The sequence below is a fragment of the Petaurus breviceps genome, unplaced genomic scaffold, assembly GCF_028583685.1.
Source record: "Petaurus breviceps papuanus isolate PSGF00001 unplaced genomic scaffold, PetGlider_PUasm1.0 99, whole genome shotgun sequence".
Classification (NCBI taxonomy): domain Eukaryota; kingdom Metazoa; phylum Chordata; class Mammalia; order Diprotodontia; family Petauridae; genus Petaurus; species Petaurus breviceps.
Window position 1 is genome coordinate 16,141,050 of NW_027187465.1, and position 22,899 is coordinate 16,163,948.

Consider the following 22,899-nt stretch of genomic DNA (forward strand, 5'->3'; position numbering starts at 1 on the left):
CTTTAGTTTTATAGGGGGGAAACTGAAGCCTTAAAGAGGTTGTAGGGCTTGTCCAAGGTTGTTTCTTGGGGGGGGCAAGTGTGTCTCACACACACAGAGTCAGGACTAGATTCTATCATGTTGTCCTTCTAACATTCAGGGGGTAATGTTAGAAAATAATCATAGAACCATAGATTTTGAACTGGGCAGGGGTAGGAGTGTCTCAGAGGCCATCTGGTTCAGACCCCTCCTTGTAAGGAAGTAGAAACCCAGAGAGGTGGATTGTCTAAACTATCAAACAAAAGTCCTGGAACTCAGGTCTTTAACCTCCTAATCCAACAACCTTTTTAACCTCTTCACATCACTAGACTGTCTCATTCATTTCATAGTTTATCTCATCTAATCTTAACAACAGCCTTGTAGGATAGTACGGACAAGGAGCATTATCCCCATTATTACAGATGGGAAAACTGACAGCCTTCAGGATCACAAAGTCAGCAAGTATCAGAGCTAGGGTTTGATCTGAGTGTGTCTCCTATCTCTAAGCCCAACAGCTGGCCTTTTTGGGGTTGCCCTTGATGCCAAAACACTCTAATACCTTTCTGCTATCCTGCCAGCATCTCTGGCATTTAGGACAAAGAAAGCATCTCCATGGAAGCTGCTTCTGTTTTCCCTTCTGCCCTCACTCACTATGTAAAGGCACTAAGAAACCAGTTGTTCCCAGAATAAGAAGCAGAGAATGGAACTTCTGTCTTGTCCAAGCTGGAGTGACTCGAATTAGCCAAAGTTTTACAGCAACTTCGAGAACTCTTATTATGCTCATCTTACAAGTGTAGAAACTGAGTCATAGAGAGTGGATGATTCATTCAAGGTCACCAGTAGGAGAAGGAAGGTCTGGCTTCCAGCTCTTTCTTTCACTGTTTCCTCTAGGAGGATGATGTGACTCTTCTCCTTGGTTTCCTCCCAGGGGCTCTTTCCCGAAAATACAAAATTGTAGGCTTTTTATTAGTAGATCCCATCTAATTTGGAGTCATCTTATCCAAGAATGTCTGTGGGGTCGTTAGAAATCATCCAGTCCAGGCCCCTTGTTTTACAAATGGAGAAACAAACCTAGAAAGTGTGGATGTCTCAGGGCCACCCAGCATTAATTATTAGAAAAGTGACTATACATACATTAACAAAGGTCATTAATACCCAATATAAGGAAGTACGCCACAGATTTTTTTTTTTTAGAGGAGCTGCGGAGTCTTAATTTATATTTCATCTATCCCCCAAACCATAAAAGTCAAAACTGAAGGAAACTTTAGAGGTTATTTAATTGAACCACCGAGGATGGTGGGATTTGAAGTCAGAAGACACCTTCTAGATCAGAGGTGGGGAACCTGCAGCCTGGAGGCCACATATGGCCTAGGTCCTTTGAAAAGGTTTGGCCTTTCCATTGAGTCCAAGTAGTACAGAACAAATTCTTTTATTAAGGGGATAACTCAGTCAAAGGGCTGAACTTGAGGATCTACGGCCTGGAGGCTGCATGTTCCCCACCCCTGTTCTAGATCAATTGGTGACTTGACGCTGAATTTTCTCCCATGCTCACTTTCACTTTTAGCCACTGAGGCTCAGAGAAAGGAAATGGTTTGATGAATTGAATTAGGCACAGGATCAAATAAATACTATGTTGCAGTGGATAGGACACTTACACTTTGGGATCCTAAGCAAGTCAGTTTCCTCATCTATGTAAGATGAGGGGGATGGAGGGCGGCTAGGTGGGGGCAGTGAATAAAGCACTGGCCCTGGAGTTAGGAAGACCTGAATTCAAATCTGGCCTCAGACACTTGACACAGTAGCCCTGTGACTTTGGGCAAGTCACTGAATCCCAAATGCCCTCCAAAAAAAGAAAAAAAAAAGACTAGTTCTAAATCTAGGATCCAGCAAAATCAGTGAATCAACGAGTATTTATTAAGCACCTATGGTGTAGGTACTGGGAATAAAAAACAGGAAGGCATCCCTGCCTTCAAGGAAAATGAGAAGGTAGAGGTCGATTTGGAAGGGACCTCCCAGACCATCCAGTCCCACGAGATTATTTTACAGGCAAGGAAACTGAGGCACACCGAGTGGGAAGTTCCCCTCCCAGACCATCTGGTCTAATGAGTTCATTTTACAGGTCAGGAAGCAGGCCTAGGGAGGCAGGTATTTAAATGGCAGAGGTGGGATTCGCACCCAAGCCCTCGGGCTCCAGTGCTCTTTCCGCAGCGGTCATTCCAGGGTTTTCTCTCTCCGCCAGTCCCCTGACCCGCATCCTAGCCCAGTGGCTCACGCACCACCAGACAGGCTATCAATAATTTCAGTAGGGCGCGAGAGGGACCGGGATGCACGCGCTCCCGTGCCCCACCACAGCGCAGCCGGGAGGAGTTGCGAGCGGAGCTCGGCCAGCTCCAGCTCGGCAGCCAGCTCTCCTTCCCCCCCCTCCCCCTCCAGCCTCCGCCCCTCCCCTGCCCTCCCCTCGCACCGCCCACGTGACGCCGCGCCGCCCAATGGCAGGGCGAGTCCCGCGGTCGGAGGCCGCCATTGCTGTCAGAGGCGAGAGAGCTAGCGAGCCCGGGGAGGAGGGAGGAGGAGGAGGCGGCGGAGCCCGAGCCTGATTGGGGAGGAGGGAGGGAGGGGGGTGGGGGGAGGAAGAGGAAGGAGGGGACGGTGCCGCCGCCGCTGCTGCTGCCGCTGCTGGTGCTGCTGCCGCTGCGGCTTCACGGCGGCACCTTTGGCGAGTCGGCGGCGGCGGAGGACGAGGAGGGCGAGGCGGCGGCGGCCCAGGCGGACGCCCGCGACGGCGGCGTTGGGGCGGCTCGCCTCCCCACACACTCCAGCCCGAGCCTCAGCCTCAGCCTGAGCCTCGCGCGCGCCCCGCTCGCGCGCGGCCCCTCGGCGCGCGCCCCCCGCCCGCGCGCGCCCCCGCCGCCCTCCTCCTCCTCGCCCCTCCCCTCCGCTCCGCTCCTCTCCGCTCGCGCTGGGATTCCGTGACTGGAAATAAACAAGGCGGCGGCGGCGGCGGCGGCGGCGGCGGGGGCTGGGGCTGGGGCTGGGGATCCGCCTCGGGGGCGGCCGAGCGCAGCCGGCCCCGCGCAGCGCAGCCAGCTCCGGGAGGGGGCCGGGCCGGGCAGGCGGGCGAGCGGGCGAGCGGGCGGGCGGACAGCGCCCCCCTGCAGCCGCAGCAGCAGCAGCGGTCGCCGCGGCTCCGGCTCCGGCTCCGGCCCCGGCCACGGCCACCCGCGCCTCCGCCTCCGCCGCCTCTGTCCTCGGCCGGCCCGGCCCGGCCGAGCCCGCGGGACGGCCGCCGAGGCCCGGGCGTCCCGCGCACGAGCCTCGGCCCGCGCTCCCGCGCTCCCGCGGGCTGTGAGCCGGGGGGTGTCTCGGCCGCCGAGCAGCCCCGCGGGCCGTCGGATCGCCCCTGCCCTCGTCCCCCCGGGAGGCCGCGCTCTTCGCCTCCCGCCCGCGAGCCCGGAGCCGCCGCCGTCGTCGCTGTCGTAGCTGTCGCCGCCGCCCCGCCCCGGGAGCCGCCGGGACCCAGGCCGATCGGAGCGGGCCATCGGCGGGGGGCCGGGAGCGAGACGGGAGCCCCCCGCAGCCGCGGCCGCCGCCTCCTCGCCGCCCTCGCCCTCGGAGCCCGCGGCCGCCGCAGCGCAGCCGCTTCCCCGGCCGGGGCTGCTTCGGACTCGGTCAGACATGCCCCGCTCTGGCGGCCGGGCTCGGGGAGGATCATGACCGCGGCGGCCAACTGGGTGGCGAACGGGGCGAGCCTGGAGGACTGCCACTCCAACCTCTTCTCGCTGGTGAGTTGGGGGCCGGGGACCACCAACTTTGCGGGCTGCGGGCCCTCCTGGGCGCCGGGGGCCTGGGCCCCGCCTTAGTCCCCGCCCGCCCTCCCTGCCGCCCAGCGCGCCTCTCTGGGCGCCTTCGCCCTGTCGCCCGCTTTAGTCGGCTCCCTCCTTGGATCGCTTCCAGTGTTTATTTTGCTCTTTAAAATCATTTGTCGTGAGCGCGTCTTCCTGAAGCTGCTCCATTGATTTGCATGTGAAAGTATCCGAGCCGGGGATGCGGGTCACACTTTCCACGCGGACCTTTCGGGCACATTTTCCCCCTTTATTTTTTTTCCTCTAAATTTAAAGCTGCCACTCGTGTCTAGGATAGACAGCCTTTTTTTTTTTTCCGCTTCCTTTTCTGCTGTGTGTGAGTGTGTGTGTGTGTGTGTGTGTGTATGTGTGTGTGTTTCATCCCGAATTGCTTCGCAATTTTCAGCGAAAACACTTCATTTAAATGTGATTGTGTCAGGGAGGAATAGCCCTCGGAGCGAGCTCTAGTGATTGTAAACATAAACAGCTGGCTCTGGGATGCTTCCTATCCCTTTTAGATCTCCAAAGCCATTTGCCCCGACCAGTCCGAAAGCGGGGGAAGCCTCCTCCCCCTCCCCCTCCCCCTCCCCTCCCCTCTCCTCTCCTTCCCTTCCTTTACCGAACGTTTCCCCAGCACCGCCAGAAACCCACAGACGGGCCCTCCCGGGCGCCTCGGTGACATGGCTTTTATCCTCCCTCCTGGTAATCGACAACTTTTACTTCGAATTTAAATTGTCCGGCTTATTCTAGGAATAGCGATGGAGTCAATTGTTCTCATTGAGCCAGGGCCCCCAAACTAGAACATTGAATTAATCAAAATAAAAACGTATACCGCGGCAGCGACTATTTCAGGCTCTTAATGACATTTGGTGGTAAATGTCATCTTTGCTTTATTGAGTTGTATCCCAAAGTCCTGAAAGCGATCACATTATTGAAGCTTGCATTTATGCTAATAATTGCAGTGCATGGTTTTTCAATGTGTGCTTTGTGCATGGATTATTATATGTATAGCTATGTGCTTATGGTGCTAGCATAAATTTGTTTAAATATTGAGAAAAGCTTTGTAAACAGAGCTGAGAAGGCAGCATTTAATTGTGGAATTAGCTGAACAGTTTATTTCACTGATGTTTTTAAAAAGCTTGCTTCAAGTTGTGCAGTTTCTGGGGCTCTGAACGTTGGAAAGCACACATTTTTGGAAATCCTTTTTCTTTGACCTGTGTGCTGCTGAGAGAAGCATCATCTCCTCTTAATCCTTGTTTACTCTGGATAAATAATTTAGTGCTTAGAATGTAATTAGTTACATTTAATTATGGGTAGCATGGATTTTTTTTCTTTGAGCCTCTAAGCTGAGAAATGTACATTCTGATCAGCCTTTTCAAATGAAGGTGCTATTTTGTTTTTAAATGACAGAATGTAAATTTATCTTCAAATCAACACAACTTCTCCGGATAAAGCGTCTCTTTAAATCTATAGTAGCAGTGGCAATCTTTAGCACCATAGTTCATATTAATTTTAAAAAAATGGTCAGTTCTTAAAATGAAAATTGCATTTGCAAGAGATTGTTATGAAAACTCGATTTAATGTTAAATTCCTGCTCTTAGAATTACATATTTATGTAACTTTCTAAAGTAGTCTATTAAATAGCCCAGAAAATGAAGGTGGTGATTGACAGGAATATACACCTCCTTCTCCTCCTTCCCCTCCCAGTATATTAATTAGTGTCCTTCAAGTAGAGACCTTTATAGATTAGTAAATTTATTGATTAAGTGGGAATTCAAATGTTTTGGTTTATTTAACTGGTGACAACATTGACACATTTACAGGTAATTAAAATAGCCCAGTAGACCAGTGTCAGTGGACAGTGATCACACAAACTACTCTGTGTCAAGCTGACTGGTTACAGCTTTTGTTTATGGTGAATTTACAGTGTTACATTGCATTTTTCTAAGGAGGACCATGTTGATGCTGACCAATTTTAAAATTGGTATAATCACTAGGATACAGCTAGTTTTCTCTGTTGTACAGTTTACTCTTTTAAAAAGTCTGATGGAGGAATGATAGTAGCTGAGAGTTTATATTCAAGGGCTTGAGAGATATTTTATATAAAACTGCAATTTTGCAGACTTGAGTACTTTGCTGTAATGATGACAGCTGGCTAAGAGTGTATGTATGTTCTCCATATTTATCAGGGTTCTTCTTTAAGTTCTTTTAAAGAGATTAAATAGTTTATATTCCACTAGAACCTTTCAAATACAAAAATATACTAAATAAGATTTATTGCCATATTTCTTTGCATAGAGAGTGATTGGAACAAGTGTCAAAGCTCTGTAGAAAACAGTTGAAATAGACTGTTAATTTTGTGGTAAAGTTTTTTGATTCTAAAAGTAGAATTCTAATTGAATCCTTTATACATCAGCTTACAATAGAGTAAGCATATTACCTCTACATAATGCTTCTAAAGATTGCTAATATATCCCACAGTCTCTGGACTGAACTTTGAATAGTCATATGCTCCAAATAAAACTTCTCTTATTAACTATAAAACATATAAAGCGTGCTTTCTCTTTGGGGGCAATGTGATTTCTGAATAGTGTTCTGGATGTAAGATTTGTGCATGTCATCAGATTACTGTAGTTCATACTGAAACACAAACCAGAGATTAGAGAGTTAAGATTCTACATTGTAGTATCAACCCGCCCACTCTGCATTAACTATAGGTGTTCATTATGCCTTAGCAAAAGTTTATTATGCAATGTGGGTGGATTAAGGCTTCTACTAGCATTTTAAGGATTTTATTTTCTGATTGTCATGTTTCAACACGTTTTAGTGCATCCTGTTTCTTAGATTCCCGTCTCTGCTTCCTCGGTATTATTTTCTGTATTAAAAACATGATTGTCTATTTGATCAGGGTTGTAGCCATGTGTGTTTCACATAGACCCTGCTGTGAGATTTGTAGCTACTGCATGAAGTTCATGCTTGACTGTGCCTTTGTGACCCAAATAGTTTTCTCATGTGGTCCATCACATTTCTGGGTGAGGATGATAACTCACTTATCATAGTTGAGATTCACTTTATCTGTGTGATAGCTGCCCCTTTGGCAAATGTAACAATTTATGCTTAGGTCGTATGAATGTGTATCTTTGGACGAGCTCAGTTTAGAATTTCCAGACCTAAGAACTGAAGTGCATTTATTAGTATTGTTTTACATTGCACCAATATGGAGAATAGTGATTGTGTCGTTAGACTCAAGTGTATAGTTCAGAGTGATGTAATTCCTAGGTAGGCGCTACACCACCCTCAGATTGTTGTTTGCTTAGATTCTAAATATGAGTTTATGGGTAACTCAGACTCTTCTTTCCACAGTTATTAGAAGACATTTCTCATTAAGATTCATTAATTCTCCCTTTGAATCTTTTAAAATAATCTGTTGACCCCATGCCTATTTAAATTTTTTTTTTTTTAATTAGGGGAAGGTGGTTTATATCAGTCTTATAGATTTTTGAAACATTCTTTTGAATCAAACATAAGTTATGTCAAATGAGTTTGGGGAAAAGGGAATGTTTTCTGTAATTTTATATTCGCCAGACATATTTTATTCACATTCAAGTGCACATTTGTTGCAATTCTTAATTTTGGTATTTACTTTATGTTTTAATTCCATGCTGGTCCATTCTTCTTCATGCAAACATTCCTGATTTGCTAATGTATGTTTTCTATTTAGCATTTTGTTGTGGTAGTTCACAATGTTACAGTATTTGTATATTTTTAATAGCAATAATTGCCACCCAATAAGAGTACTATATTAACCTCCAATTGCTAGTAAATATTTTTAAGTACATAATAGACAGCAATTTAACAGGCATGGTGTAGCAGTTTACTGGACCATTTTAAAGAGCCATTTGTATGTGTGATGAGTTCATAATTTAAAGAGAACATACTATATACAGAGACCCATATGTTGGTACTACAGAATATTCAGCTGTATTGTTACTTGGAAATACTTATCAGGAGAAAAGTAGAATGTGTGTGTGTGTGTGTGTGTGTGTGTGTGTGTGTGAGTGAGTGTGTGAGAGAGAGAGAGAGAGAGAGAGACAGAGAGACAGAGATAGAGAGCGAGAGATCTGGTGGTATGGAGCTATTACTGTTTTATGTTTTTACTTGTTTATCTTCAGATAGACTCCGTGAATTTGATTATCTTGAAAAATCTCTTCTTTTGGTATTATTTCCAACTTTCATAAACATGTATTATAGTAAATTATAGTAGCTCACGTTTCATTTGATACAGAAAACACTCGTCAGTTTTGTTCATTGATTTGCTAATTGATTATACTTTAAAATAATGTAAATTAAAGGATGTATATCAGAGTACTTTAGAGATTATCATCTCTCCTCTAGTCTTAATTTGTTAGATTATTAACATATAAGACATGCATTAAAGTGTCCTGTCTATATAACAGAAACCCCATTGCTTTCTTTCTCAAGTTTAACAATTGAGATTAAAAGCTCAGTTTTTTGCTATGTATTTTTATAAACATTTATCGTTATGGTTATTTAAAAATATTCTGTCATCTCTAAAAGTTGAAGATTCCGAGATTAAATAGTTAATAAAATATATTTTTTTGAGGAGGGGGTGAGATAGTGGAAAATATTACTTAACATTCCTTACCTTTAAGCTATTTGTGGTATGGATTTCTTTTTCTGGAGGTGGGTGGCCTACTTATCTTACAAAAGACAACCAGTAAGAAAGAAGATCAAGCCAAGCTTGTGCATTTCTGTCATGGTTGAAGCCTTCATTGCATCTATTTCTTAGAAATGCTGAAAAAGGATCTCTGGCACATTGCTCTGTTAGTGCTGATCATTTGTTTAAAGTGTGGCATAGATGCAAAGCTGTTTTATCAACTGTTTGCCCTGTGTGGTGTTCCTTCAGCAGCATTTCTACTTGGTCATTGTATAAACATTCCTATTTTCGGAAATTACATTTACTGTGCTACAGTGAGGTAATCATGTAGCCTTAAAAAAATGTGCCTCTGGGATATTGTTAAATGGATAAATTTATTGCCTATAATTTGCTAGAGCTTTAAAAAACTAATGAATCTAAAATATTTGTAATATACTTTTAGAGTTTAGAAAAATGTCCTTAGGATTTTAAAGTTATTTGACTTCAGATGACATTCAAATGATGTTCTGAATGATAGTCCATTTTTTCACTGTTATTTAGCCATGTTCCCTTTATATTAATGGGAAAAGCTTCTTAATTATGTAGGGGAGAGGGAAGAGCTTTTTATCACCTTTGCTGATATTAGCATGAAATAAAGGTAAATGGGACAGTTTACATCTCTGAAATGTGAAAAATTTGTTCAGTTTTTGTTTTGTATTATGGCACCTGGATGTCAGTTTAGTTGGTTATCATTGCTTTGGATGATATAGTCTAGTTTAAACTGTGCTACATAATTTCTTATGGGCTTTTATACAAATATGACATATACTTCTGATTCTTCTACTTTTAAAAGATATCAGAGCAATTGTTTAGTAATTTCATAATTGTTTAGTAAAGTAATAATATAGAAGTTACATAAAATGGTTCACTGAAATGCAGGGAAAATATGGGCTGTTGAACATATGTAAAATGTAGAAACTTGAAGAGGTCAATCTAATCTAGAACCTTCATTACTTATTTTATAGGGGGTGGGAAACTGAGGTCCAGAGGGGATCATATGATGTCTCCCAGTGTAACCTAGTGAATATGGTGGGACTGCTAGAATTCAGGTATCTTGATGATTATTCAGATTTGTTTGCTTTTTCTTAATACAAGCTATTTCCATTTTTGATTGGTAAATGGAATATTTGTTTAATTGAATATTTCTAGAAATGCATTTGTTTTATTGTTTTCTGAAAAATTTGTTATTTTTTTGGAAGAATATTAATTAGACTGTATTCAGGAACACAAAATGTTGGTTCACTGTTTTTCCACAATTGAGTTTGGAACCTTTTGAATTTGGTACCTTTCTGAATAATTGCTTTCTCATGTTAGAGTAATTGTAGGTGCAATCTAGTTAAAGCTATCTTTATAATGCTGTGAAGCCCCACAAAGCTCTGGCTGACAGCTGTCTGCATTTTGGACTTTTTCACATGCAGTGAAAGTCTATTGCTGTTAAATAAAAGTGGCACCTTCCAAAATGAATGTATTAACATTTCCTTTCATTCATATTTACCTTTTCTTCAGCCTACTATTATGGTTTTAATTGTCAATAAAGGCAGGCTATGAGACTTTATTAACAACTGAAGATTTTAGGTAAACATTTAGTCATTTGTTCTTTATCTGACAGCTTCTTAGTCCTTTTTATTATAACAATTAGAGACTAATTTTGTGTGTTAAAGATTATTGTCTTGGAAGACAATGCCCAACACAGAAAATTCTTAGTGTTCATAGCAAAACTTGAAGGCCTTTTAAATGCATTAGAAAAAATTTAATAGCACTGAACTCTGACAAAAGTATTTAGAGAACAATTAAAATAACTATTGACATGGGAAGTTATTTATGAGAGTGCACTCGACAGTTGTAATTTATTATAACCACTTGTTACTACACAGCAAACTGTTCAATCTAGAGAATGATTTTTTTTTAAATGGGGATGTTCTATGGGTTTTAGATCTAGGAAAAGGTGATGAGGTTCATTAAAGGATCATTTGGGAGCTGGTGGTTAAGATGTGTCAGATTTAGATGCACAGGCTTCTCAGCTTCTAAACTTTGTGTGGAGGAATCTTTCCCCTTGGTACTCCTGGTGCAAGTTGCTTCTCTGGGCTTCAGTCTTCTTATCTCTTGAAAGCTGAAGGAGCTGGACTGCATGAACCCTGGATTCCCTTCTTGATCTAAATTCTACGATCTTATGTTTACTTGAACATAAATAATATTCCCACTTCACAGCCTTAGTTTCTCTAGCCTGTGTTATAGCCTGAATGATTCTGTTTAAATTTAAGTGATTTTGTTTAAACCTTAGGCATATTAAGTGTCATTTCCCTGGATACTTACAGTGACTTTTAGATAAATATAACATGATAAATGTACTTAACTTTTGGGTAAATATGTTCTTTAAGTCAATTGTATAAAAGCCTTATGAAAGCTTCTTGATCCGTAGATATGCTGACCATAAATTAAAATTTCTCCAGTGTTCAAATTATGTATAAGGTGCTATATTAAGCGTTGGTTGGGGGAGGGAGCAGAGACAGGTAAGTAAGAAGGTTCCCACCTCAGAGGCTTTAACTATTTAGTTTGGTGGGATACATATGTTTGTGAGACACATGAGCGTGGCTTTGATACAAACTAAATGTGAAAGTATGTAAGAAATAATAAAAGGACTAGTAAAGGTCAGAGGAGGAAGGAATTAAGGAAGAAGACTTAGAAGAATTACAGGATGTTAGAACTGCAAAGGATCATTTAAATTCCATTTCCTTCTTTTTATGGATGAGTAAAGTGACTTGTATAAGGTCACATGCTCCTAAATGACGGACTCAGGATTTAAGCCTAGGTTTCCTGGCAAGTCAACACTTTCTTTGCCAGTACTGTGCCTTCCACTTAATAAATGTTTATTGACTAAATCAGAATTATCCACTATGCTAGGAACCATGAAGGAAGCAGTTGAGATTTTTGGATTTTTTGAACATATTGGATATTTGTATCCCTAAAAGAGAGATAGGGGTAGGTAGGTGGTGTAGTGGATAGTGTGATTGGCCTAGAGTCAGGAGACTCCTCTTCCTGAGCTCAAATCCAGTCTCAGTCACTTACTAGCTGTGTGACCCTGGAGAAGTCACTTCACCCTGTCTCAGTTTTCTCATCTGTAAAATGAACTGCAGAAGGAAGCAGCGTGCCATTCCAATGTCTTTGCCAAGAAAACCCCACATGGGGTCAGGAAGAGTTGAACATGACTGAAATGACTAGACAGCAATGACAACAAAAGAGAAGTAGTATTTGTGTTAGGGTTTTTATTTATTGGCTTCTGGTAGCTGCTGGATTCTGCACTCCAGAAGAGACCTTTTTCTGTTCTCAAGGATGAATGCATCATTTTATTGGTTTGATTTTTAAGCTTTTAACGAAGTTATTAATATGTTTATTTTTGATGCATGGCATTCACCAACAATACTAATCTCTCATTATGAAGTTTTAGACCTACCCTCCATAGCCCTATGGGCGCCAGACTTGGACTTTCGGAGGTGGGAGGTTGGGAGTTGTTGTGGGAGGCAGGTTTTAGTTTAATGTAAGAAGACATTTGTCCAAATATGCATTGTCCATCAGAGAAATTTAAGGTCTCAGCTTGAGGTAGTGAGCTCCCTGATATCAGAAAGCTTTATAAACCTTGAGGGTGTGATATAGCCATGTGGCTGCCTTCCATCACTGCTAAAGAGTTTAAGGAGAAGACTGCTGACTCTCTCTGGGGTGTGGGGGGCTGTGCCCCTGTCTGTGCAGAGCTTGCCCTGCTGATTGTTGCTCTTCTCTTGTCTTTATCTTTCTGCTGCTTCTTTTCTCCGTATCTTCACACGAGCTCAAATGTCCCATGATCTCTCTTAAAAAAAAAAAAAAAGGTTTCATTGATGCCTATTGTTTTTTTACCAGTTGTTTCTGAATTTGTCTCCACTTTCCTATCCAGTGAACTTTCCTTTACTTCTAACAAAGTTAAGCATTGACTGCACCTGACAGCATATATTGTGTTCTGTGTCCTTTTCAACCCCCAACCCTGACCCGACCTCACCCCAATGGAGGGAAACGCATTTCTTCCCCTTCCTTCTTTGGGTCCTTGCAATTCTTTCTGATTCTTTAAAGGCAAACCAACCAAATGCAAAACTTTTTCTTGACTCTGCTGTCCCCTCAAGTTGATGTTCTGTAGCATCACAGGATGGATTTCTTGAGGCTCATTTTGTAGAAGGTATTTAATCTTTCCTCCCTCAGCATTGCTGACAAATACTTTTCCAACTTTTGCTAGAAAACCTCCACTGAAGGTTTTCTAGGAGCCAATCATCCATTTCCTGAGGCAGCTCATTCTCCTTTGGGACAGGTCTGATTTTGGGGAAGTTTTCTCTCATGAACCAAAGTTTGCTTTTCTGCTAGACCTACCCTTTCCCAGACCTGTCCAAAACTCTTTCACTGCCAAACACCTAATAATAATAATGCTAAATGGTATCTTTTTAGAGCTGTGAGGATGGTAAAGTTCTTTACAGATGTTATCTCATTTGATTCTCACAACAACTCTGGGAAGTAGGTGCTATTATTATTCCCATTATACAGATAAGCAGGGATTAAGTGTTTGTCTTAAAGCTTGTAAGTTCCTGAGACTGGATTTGAACTCAGGTCTTCCTAACTCCAGATCCAGCTCTCTGTCCACCATACCACCTAAAGTCTACAGTTGCTGCCCCTGCTTGCTCAGCATTTATTTAATTTTTAGCCTGTTGCAATCTGGATTCTAACCTAAATGCTCTGAACCTGCTCTGCTCTGTCATTGGTCACTGGGGAATTCTTAATTGCTGGATTCTATGCCCTTTTCTTAGGCTTCATGTTTCTTGTCCCTTCTGTGGTGTTTCATGTTGTTCATCACCCCCTCCTGGGCACCCTCTCTTCCTGTGACTTTTGTGACTGCCTGCATTGTTGACTTCTTCCCTGCTCCTCAGGTTTGAGTATCTGCCATGGGTCTGACTTCTCTTCTGCCTCTAGATTTTTTTGCTACATTATTTTCTCCTGCTCACTTGGGCTCAATTCTCACCCCTCTGCAGTTGACTCACACTCTGTAGTATGTTCAACCTTAGTATTTCCCCTAAACCCCAGTTCAGGCTGCCAGGCTTCACTCCCAGACATTTGATTAGTGTCTCTGACTCAGCATTTCCCAAATTGAATTCATCATTAGCTCTAATCCTCATACATCTTTTCAACTTCTCTATGTCTGTCAATGATACCACTGGTCACCCAAGATTGAAACCTCAGTCATCTTGAATTGATCCCTCTTCTTCATCTTCTACATTACTTGAGACTTCTTGTTGACTCTACTTCTGCAAGCATGTAGATGTTCATCCCTTTATTCCTGAATACACAGCCTTCCCTTGGGTTCAGGCCTTCCTTACCTTTTCCCTGTACTATTGTTAAGCTCCTTCCTCTATCACAGGTTGACTGTCATTTTCCTGCTCAGAATCATTGCAAGTTGCTGTTGACTAAAGCAGTGATCCTTAGTCTTTTCAAGTATAAAGACCTCTCCTGATGAGAGGTTTTCATTGTCCTTCCTGTGATAGCAGTCATACTTTATTTGTTTGTTTATTTGAGAAAATACATGACCATTAGCTATTATGAATTCAGTTGCACTTTTAAATGAATTTGCATTATTAATTACAGTAGCATTTATGTATGTTTGAAAACTTGTAATACCATATACATGTCACATTGTTTAGTTTGTAGAAAGCATGTGTGTTTAATTTTTAAGCTTCTATTTGGCTTTTTTAGGGAAAGCTTAGTAAAGCTTGAAATCTGAGTGCTTGGTGTATAAATGGATTGTTGTCTCCTTGTAAAAACTCATTTCCTTTGTGATCCTAGACACCCAGATTGGGAAATGCTCTGGACAGAATCTAACCTACTTGACTTGGCATTTAAGGTGCCCTACAAGCTAACTCTAGCTTACCTTTCTAGCCTTATGTCAAATTACTGCCTTTCATGAACTCTCCATTAAAACCAAAATGAATTACTACTTTATCCCTCTGCATTTGTTCCTGCTATTCCCCTATGTCTGAATGTAAGTTCCTCATTCCTTCTGGCTCTTTGACCATCCTTGCCAGGTCTGCTCAGGTGCTTTGTTTTGTTAAGGCTTCCGTCTTGGGACCCCTTGCCCGAAGCCCAAGGATTCTTTCCTGCCTCAGACTCCCCTCAAAGCCCTTTTCTTCTCTCTTGACTGAGGCCTCTGAGGCTGCCCCTTGGCCACCTGGTTTGGGGAGAAAAAAGACTTTGGAAATGGTTTGTTACTTGGACTTGGGGTAAAATGGTGAAAAAGGATGAACTTATATTTAATCTTAGAGGTGATAGGCAGCCAATGGAGTTTTGTGTTGGGTGGATAGGGTGACATGATCAGACCTATTTATGATTTAAGAAAATCACTTTGGCAACTCTGTGGAGGATAGATTGAAGTGTTAAGAGGCTTGAAGCAGGGATGCTAATTAGAAGGTGATCACAGTAATAAGTGAGGATGAAGACTTGATTAGGATGGTGAGGGGGTGATTTGGAACAAAGAAGACATATATAAATTGTGGAGATAGAAATGACAAGATTTGGCAACTGATTGGATGGAGTGAATGAAATTGAGAAGTCCTAGGTAGGAACCTGAGTGACTAGGAGGATAGGAGGGAGCAGTAAAATACTTTTGAAAATATGAGGAGAGGGGTGGTTAGGTGGTGCAGTGAATAGAGCACCGACCCTGGAGTCAGGAGGACCTGAGTTCAAATCCAGCCTCATACACTTAACACAAAAACTAGCCTTGTGGCCTTGGGCAAGTCACTTAACCCCAATTGCCCTCCAAAAGCAAAAAAAAACAAAACATGAGGAACACCAATTAATATCACAAAAAATAAAATTATATTTTGTAGGAAATGACTGCACAAGTGTCTGTGCAGTGAGATCATTTACTTGTTATGGCAAAGAAAAATCAATACTGTGTTAGAAGAGACAATAGAATGGGAAGATATGGCATAGGATCAACAGCTCCAACTTGACCTGCTTAAGAAAATGATTCCCCAAATTACGAACTGGATAAAGGAATAGATACTGACAAAGCTAACGCTATCTCCTAAGGGAGTGTAACTGATATAAATGTATGCCACAGTGAGAGTCTAAAAGAGCCTGGATACGACCTCAGCCAGAAAACACTCGATTTCCTTGCCAAGAAGAGAGATAGAAGCCAATTGTAACACTGGTTTAGGATATGAACTCATTTGTAAAATCTTATGGAGGAGGATAGTGGAAGATTATGAGCAATATTACATAAAACTGCAAGAAGCAGCAGAGGGAAAAACAAATTAATCGAAAGCTTGGCAGGAGACCTGAACTGCCTCTGAAATTCCTTTATCTGATCAAAAGCTTATTATTCCATCTTTGCCTATGCCTTACAACATCTAGCCCTGTCCTTCATCCTCACTATGACTTCCATTCCCTTTCCCATACTATCATCCCTGTCCTAGCTACATTCTTCTTTATTTCCTCTGGGGTAATAGGTGAATCAATTCAATTCATCCTATACGCCCAAATCCCTTCTCTTCTCACTGATTTCACCTTGCCAAACCCTAGTCTTGGATTACTGCTCTTTTCATATGTGGTTGAGCAAAGTGGAGGAATTCATCTCTCCTCCCAAACCCTTCTCCTTCAAACTTTGCTATTATTGTTGAGAATTCCACCATCCTCCCAGATCCCCAGACTTCCAGCCTTGGTTTCACCCTTAAATCCACCCTTGAATCCTGACTTTTTTCACTTCACATATCCAGTCCTTTGCCAAATTGTGTCATTTCAACTATTCTAACATCTCTTGTCTGTACATCCCTTTCTCGCATTGCCACAGCCCCGGTTCAGGTCCCCTTTAATTCATACCTGGTCAGTTGTAATAGCCACCCTACTTTGCCATATGGTTCTCCCTACTGCCATTCAACTTGCATTCAGTTGCCAATGTGAGTTTTCAAAAAATGGAGGCCTGACCATGTCACACCCCCCCTTTTAATGAATTCTAGTGGTTCTAGGATCAATTAAACTCCTCCAAAGCCTCTATTTAAAGGGAGGTTCACCCCAGGCCAGCCAACTCTTCATTTCCTACCAGCTGCACTCTTTATACCTAGGTGGCACGGTGGATAAAGTGTGCTGGGCCTGGAGTCAGGAAGATTTGTCCTTGAGTTCAAATCTGGCTGCAGATATTTGCTGTGTGACTCTGGGCAAGTCGCTCATCCCTATTTGCCTTCTTTTCCTCATCTCTAAAATGGGCTGGAGAAGGAAATGGCAGACCTCTCCAGGGTCTTTGCCAAGAAAACACCAAATGGGGTCACAGAGAGTCAGACTGACCTGCACTGCACTCCTTGAACTGTTGAGCTTCACTGTGATCATGCTTCCAGGAAACCTCATCAGCAGGAAGCTCATTATCCCTTGAGATTGTATCAACTTTTATACTCACCTCATCTCTGAGGGGACATGGCAGAGCCAAGAACTCTTCAGTTCTTCATTTCTCACTAGTCATACTCAATGGACTGGGCCTTCTTTCCTTTTGTTCTTCCTTTTTCCTGCCTTTTGTGTGTTTTCTTCCCCCATTAGATTGCAAGCTTCTTGAGGGCAGGAACTGCATTTCTCTTTCTTATTTGGATCCCCAGCATTTAGTACACTGCCTGGCTCATAGTAGGGACTTTATAATTGTCTATTGACTAACACTGTTTGACATTGAAAGCTGCCATAAGAACTTTACCTTCCATTCTTTTACTTTATTCCCCTCCACACAATTTAGAAGGTGGTTCATTCAGTAGACAGAGTACTGGGCCTGGAGTCAAGACCTGAGGTCAAATCTGGTCTTAGATACATACTATCTGTGTGATCCCAGACAAGTTACTTAACCCCTGTTTGCCTCAGTTTGTGTATCTGTAAAATATGGGATAGCAACGGCACCTCTCTCCCAGAGGGCTTGGCACATAGCAAGTACCGTATAAATGTTAGTTGTCACTATTATAGAGCAGTAATTTTGGACTTTAGAGCTGACAGGAGGCTCTGTCTGCAGTTTCTATTGCCTTTGCACCAACTGTCCCCCATACCTGTAATACTCTACTCTTACATAGTTTCTTTGGCTTTCTTCAGGACACAGCTTGAATCTCACCTTCTTTAGGAGATATTTCCTGATCTCTCCAGCAGCTGGCATCTTTGTCTCACAGATTGTCTTCCTTTTGCTCTGTTTGTATTTATTTAAATCTTGTCTCCCCCATTAGAATGGGAGCCTCTTGAAGACAGGGACTCTTTTTCTTTGCATCCCTGGGCTTAGGGTAGCAGTTACCTAGTAAGCACTCAGTAAATGCTTGTTGACTGATAATTTCCAGAGCATTTAAGGATGAAATTGCAAGTATAGCAAACACAAACAATGGAAAAGTTTTTCTGACGTGTTCTTTTCTCTGTCAGTAGCAATAGCACCAACGTATGTGTTGCATGTTGGTTTATCCATATCACTATTCTGTGCAGTAACTCCAGGGGTTCCTTTTCACCTCTAGGATCAAATATAGACTAATGTGTACAGCATTTAAGACTTTTCATTACCAAATAGATTCCTACCTTTATACTTTTACATTACTCTCCTCTTTGTACAAGCTCCACAGTCACATTGGCTTGCTGGCCATTCCTCATCTCTCTCTCTTTGAATTCCTGTCCTCCAGCCTGAAATGTTCTTCTTCCTTACCTCAGACTTCTGTCTTCCTGGGTTTTCTTTTCGACTCAGCTCAGATGCCACCTTCTGGAGATTTTTCCCAGACAAAGGCACACTCCAGGCGCAGTGCCTAGAATACATGCTTGTTGATTTTTTTGTATGAGGAAGCAGATGTGGCACTAAAAGGACACAGGGCACGGAAGAACAGTGGCCCAAATAGACGCAGAAAGATGAAACAATTTGGGGGATAGTGAGGGATCTATTTTCCAGGCATTTGGAGATGTTAGCACAGGATGGTCACTGTGTAACCCTATGAAGAATTGAGTCCCAAAGTAGCTGGAAAAAATGAGCTGCTTTACCAGAGGCTTAAGGGTTAAAAAATCAGTCACACAATTCAGTGTGATTACTGAACCTTATGCCTATTTTCTCACCTGTATAAAAATCTTTAAGAAAAATCTACACATCTCTTGAGGGAACCCTTGATGAAGGTATTGGAAATAATAGACAGGCCCTTATGAACTTTATTCCATAGCAGTTCACATCTTTATATCATACGATCGACTGAAAGAGAAAGAGAGCACAAGATCTCACTGTGCTGACTATAAAAAGGAATTTGATTCGGTATTTATTAGTCTTGTATTAATTGAACAAGATTCATTGAAAGAGGCTGTAAAGAACTTTGCTCAACTCTCTGATTGTTAAATTAAATAAAACATAAAATATTTGCTCCTATAATGGAGGAAATTCAGTAGAGAGTACAAATGGAAGTGGGATTTCTGATAGATGAAGTATTCCAGATGTTGCTGTTAGTGGATGATTGCTGATTGTATCAAGACCTAGAACTTTGGTGAGCCTGTGGAGAAAGTTTGTAATCACTCAGAACAGTTTGGCCTAAATATTCACTTAGAAATGATAAATGGGTGATGGCCCATTGAACTGACCCTTCCATACATTGGTCTTGGTCATATACTACTGATGGACAGTGAACTGGGCCCAGAATTCAGTAGGAAGAAGATAGCAAGCTATTTTGGATTTGGGATGATGTTGTGCTGTAATGATTCCAAACTCTTTTTTGAAATAAAATCCCATCTCTCTCTTTTTTTTTTTTTAACCAAAATTCTTTCATTGATGACATGGCTGCAAATCATGGAATATTAATCTTTTGTGTTCAAAATTGTGGTTTACCTGAATAGCAACAGAGAGGCCCCGTTGGTGATCATAAATGGAATTCATTGTGTTATTAAAGAAGACTTGTACTCAAGAGGTAACTTAAAACATGCCATCAGAGATATTATGAATAGAAAATGTGGTAGACATGTCACGAGGAAGAAAAAGTGGATTCCCAGAGAATATCAGATGATTATAGAGGAAGGCCCCAAACATTTTGGGTGGACCTCTCTCCAGGATTTACAGAAAGACCTAGAGGAGATTGCCATAGCATGAGAAGGCCTACGTGACTGGCAATTCCACAAAGTTGGAGGGCTTATATCAGTGAGATCACACAGGTCCACCTAAATATTTTTCTCTTGAATTTTCTATCGGTATCTAAAATGTAGGCCAGCCCTTAAATTGTATGTATTGGTGGCATCAGCTGAGCCTTCCTAGGCATCTAGATAAGCCCTGGGCAGCTTTGATCAGGGAGCTGGGATATGGCCATATGCTGCTTCTTTTTTGTGAGGGAGGTAAGAAAAGGGGAGGGGAAAAGAGGAGTTAATTTGATTCTTCTGTTTCTGGTTGAGGGGAAAAAAAAAGCCAAGATTAAGAAGGGAAACAGGTAAAAAACAAAACAATACATATTCATAAGATGAACCTCATCTTTGAGACAGCACTGGACTTAGTCAGGAAGACCTAATTTTCAATCCTGCCTCAGACCTTTTACTACCTTCACCTCTTTGGGTCTCAGTTTCCTCACCTAGAAAGTGAGAGGGTTGCATTTGACCTATATGACTTTAAATCTGTGATCCTGTGAGTTTAAGAAACCCCAGTGTTCTTCAGTGTTGGTTCACTGTTGATTGGCTCCTTAAATGGCCCTAGTGATTTCATTGCAGTCTATAATCTAACCACCCTGGACAGTGTTTGGCACACTGATTGGAAACTCAAGCTGTGGCTAATATTTGACAATTTAAATTATTGATCCCTTGGCAGTTCATGGAGCGTTCTTTGAATTTAAAGTGCTACAGAGTTGATAGAGATTTGCCGTAAAGGAGTTTTAGAAATGCCCAAGATATTAGATAGGGATATCTTTATATAAAATCAAATTTTGGTCTTGTATATGTTTTAATTCTTGCTCTCTTCTAAATAAGTATCTGTGAACTATGGGCTACCTTCTGTTCTGATGTTCTTGCATCAGCATCTAAAAGTATGGCTTAGCATTTATGTGCCAAGGGAAGCCATTCTTTTTTCTCAGTAGACAAATCTTAAAATATCAGCTCTTTTTAAGTAGTGGTCTTTGTGGGGTGGAGTTATTCAGGAAAGGATTCTCAAAGGAGAGGTTTCTTCATCTGGCTTTTTATAGGAAATGAGTAGACAATATACTGTTAATAAGGAAAGGGAAAGCCTGTTTTCCCCCCAGTGAAATAATGAAATGAATTTAATTTATTTTAATGAATTTTGATGCCTTTGCTTTTGTATCATAGTGAGCCCCAAATTTATTAGACCCTCCTCTTACCCCCCAATAAGCCCTGACTTTCTTTGTAATAAAGAAAACCTGCAGATGAAGTGACTGTGTATGTAACATTTGGCACTTGGAATTTCATATCCCTTTACTGATGGAATACTCTGAGGCTTAGGATTGGTCATTCCAATTATTCACCTTTTGTTTTCTTGTTCCTTTTGTCTGCATTAGTGTAGGAATTGATCTCTTGGTCTTGCTTACTTTGCTTATTAGACAGTGTTTCTCTGAATTCCTCATATTTCTTGTAATATTTCATGACATTTCTATAACACAGTTTATTCAGCTGTTTGCTATTTGATGGCTATTCACTTTATTTCCTTTTTTTTTTTGCTTTTTGGAGGGCAACTGGGGGTTAACTGACTTGTCCAAGGTCACGTGGCTAGTTTTTGTGTTAAGTGTCTGAGGTCAGATTTGAACTCAGGTCCTCCTGAGTCCAGGGCTGGTGCTCTACTCACTGAGCCACCTCGATGCCCTATTTCCATTTTTTTTAATCCCTCCATTTCAAAGTGTTACTATAACTATTTGTTTATTTGGAACCTTTCTTTTTCATTAAGCTCCTAAAAAAAACTTCTAATAATGGTATTTTTTAGCCAAAATGCATGAGTAGCTTTTTCATTCATAATTCCAAATTATTTTCTGAAATGGTTGGACCCAATTCACAGCTCTATGAACAATATATTAGTGGCCTCCTCTCTTCTTGCAATCCCTTTAACCTATCTTTATATCTTTTGTCATTTTTGACAATTTCCTAGATGTTAAGGTGAAACAGAGTTTTTTTTAAAATTTTTAAAATGCTTTATTAACTTATGATTTACATCATTCATTTCTGCCAGATTTTGAGTTACAAATTTCTCCCCTTTTTTCCCCTACCCACCGCCCCAAAATAGCAGTCCCACAGGCTCTCCTCCAATCTGCTCTCTCCCATATTTTCTCCCATTCTCCTTTCAACTTTTCCAGTGGATCTCTATGCCCCAGTGCCTGTATATCTTATTTCCCAATTACATGTAAAATAGTATTAATAATAGTATATATATATTTTTTGAATATTTGATTTTAAAACTTTGAATTCCAAATTCATTCCCTTCCTCCCTTGTCACCCACCCTTACTGGGAAGATAAGCAGTTCAGTATAGCTTGTACATGTGTGGCTAATGCAAAACAATAACATAGTAGATACATTGTAAAAGACTGACTATATTTCCCTCCCTCCTACCCCACCTCCCACTTGTTCTGTTCTCTACTTTGATCCCATCCCTTTTCAAAAGTGGGTGCTTCCAACTTCCCTTTCCCCCAGCCTGCCCTCCCCTCCATCATCCCCTCTCTCATTTCCTCCCCCCCCCCCTACTCTCCTGGAGGGTGAGATACCCTATTTAGTGTGTATTTCATTCCCTCCTCAAGACAAATTCAATGGGAATAAGGTTGACCCATTCCCTTTTGCCTTCCTAGTCTTCCCCTCCATTGTAACCATTTTCCCTTGCCTCTTCTATATGAGATAGTTTACCCCATTCTGTCTCTCCCCATCTCCTCTCATTATATTCCTCTCTCACCTCTTAATTCCACCTTTTAAGTATCATCCCTTCCTGTTAAATTGGTCCTGTGCCCTCTATTTATGTATACCTGTAAACACATATATACACATTCACATATGTATTCATATGCCCATATACCCTTATATATAGACATATATATATATATATATTTTATTCCCTGCAACTATTTTCATACTGAGAAAAGTTTCATCAGTTACAATTATTTTTCCATGTAGGAATGTTAATAGTTCAAATCTGATAAGTTCCTTATGATTTCTTTTTCCTGTTTACTTTCTCATGCTTCTCTTGCTTCTTGTATCTGAATGTCAAATTTTCTATTCAACTCTGTTTTTTTCAGCCAGAATGCTTGAAAGTCCTCTATTCCACTGAATGACCATATTTTCACCTGAAACATAATACTCAGTTTTGCTGGGTAGGTGA

The 22,899-nt window shown here is 41.6% G+C and overlaps 1 protein-coding gene across 3 annotated transcripts in view; it reads left to right on the forward strand.

Moving 5' to 3' along the window:
• Positions 1-3,616: 3,616 nt before the first annotated feature.
• MED13L (mediator complex subunit 13L) overlaps positions 3,617-22,899 on the forward strand; it is a 428,655-nt gene continuing 409,372 nt past the window's right edge. For all 3 annotated transcript variants that reach the window (XM_069081430.1, XM_069081432.1, XM_069081431.1), the window contains exon 1: positions 3,617-3,800. In XM_069081430.1, coding sequence (XP_068937531.1) covers positions 3,729-3,800 — 72 coding nt within the window. In that variant the 5' untranslated portion in view covers positions 3,617-3,728. The remainder of the gene's footprint in view (positions 3,801-22,899) is intronic.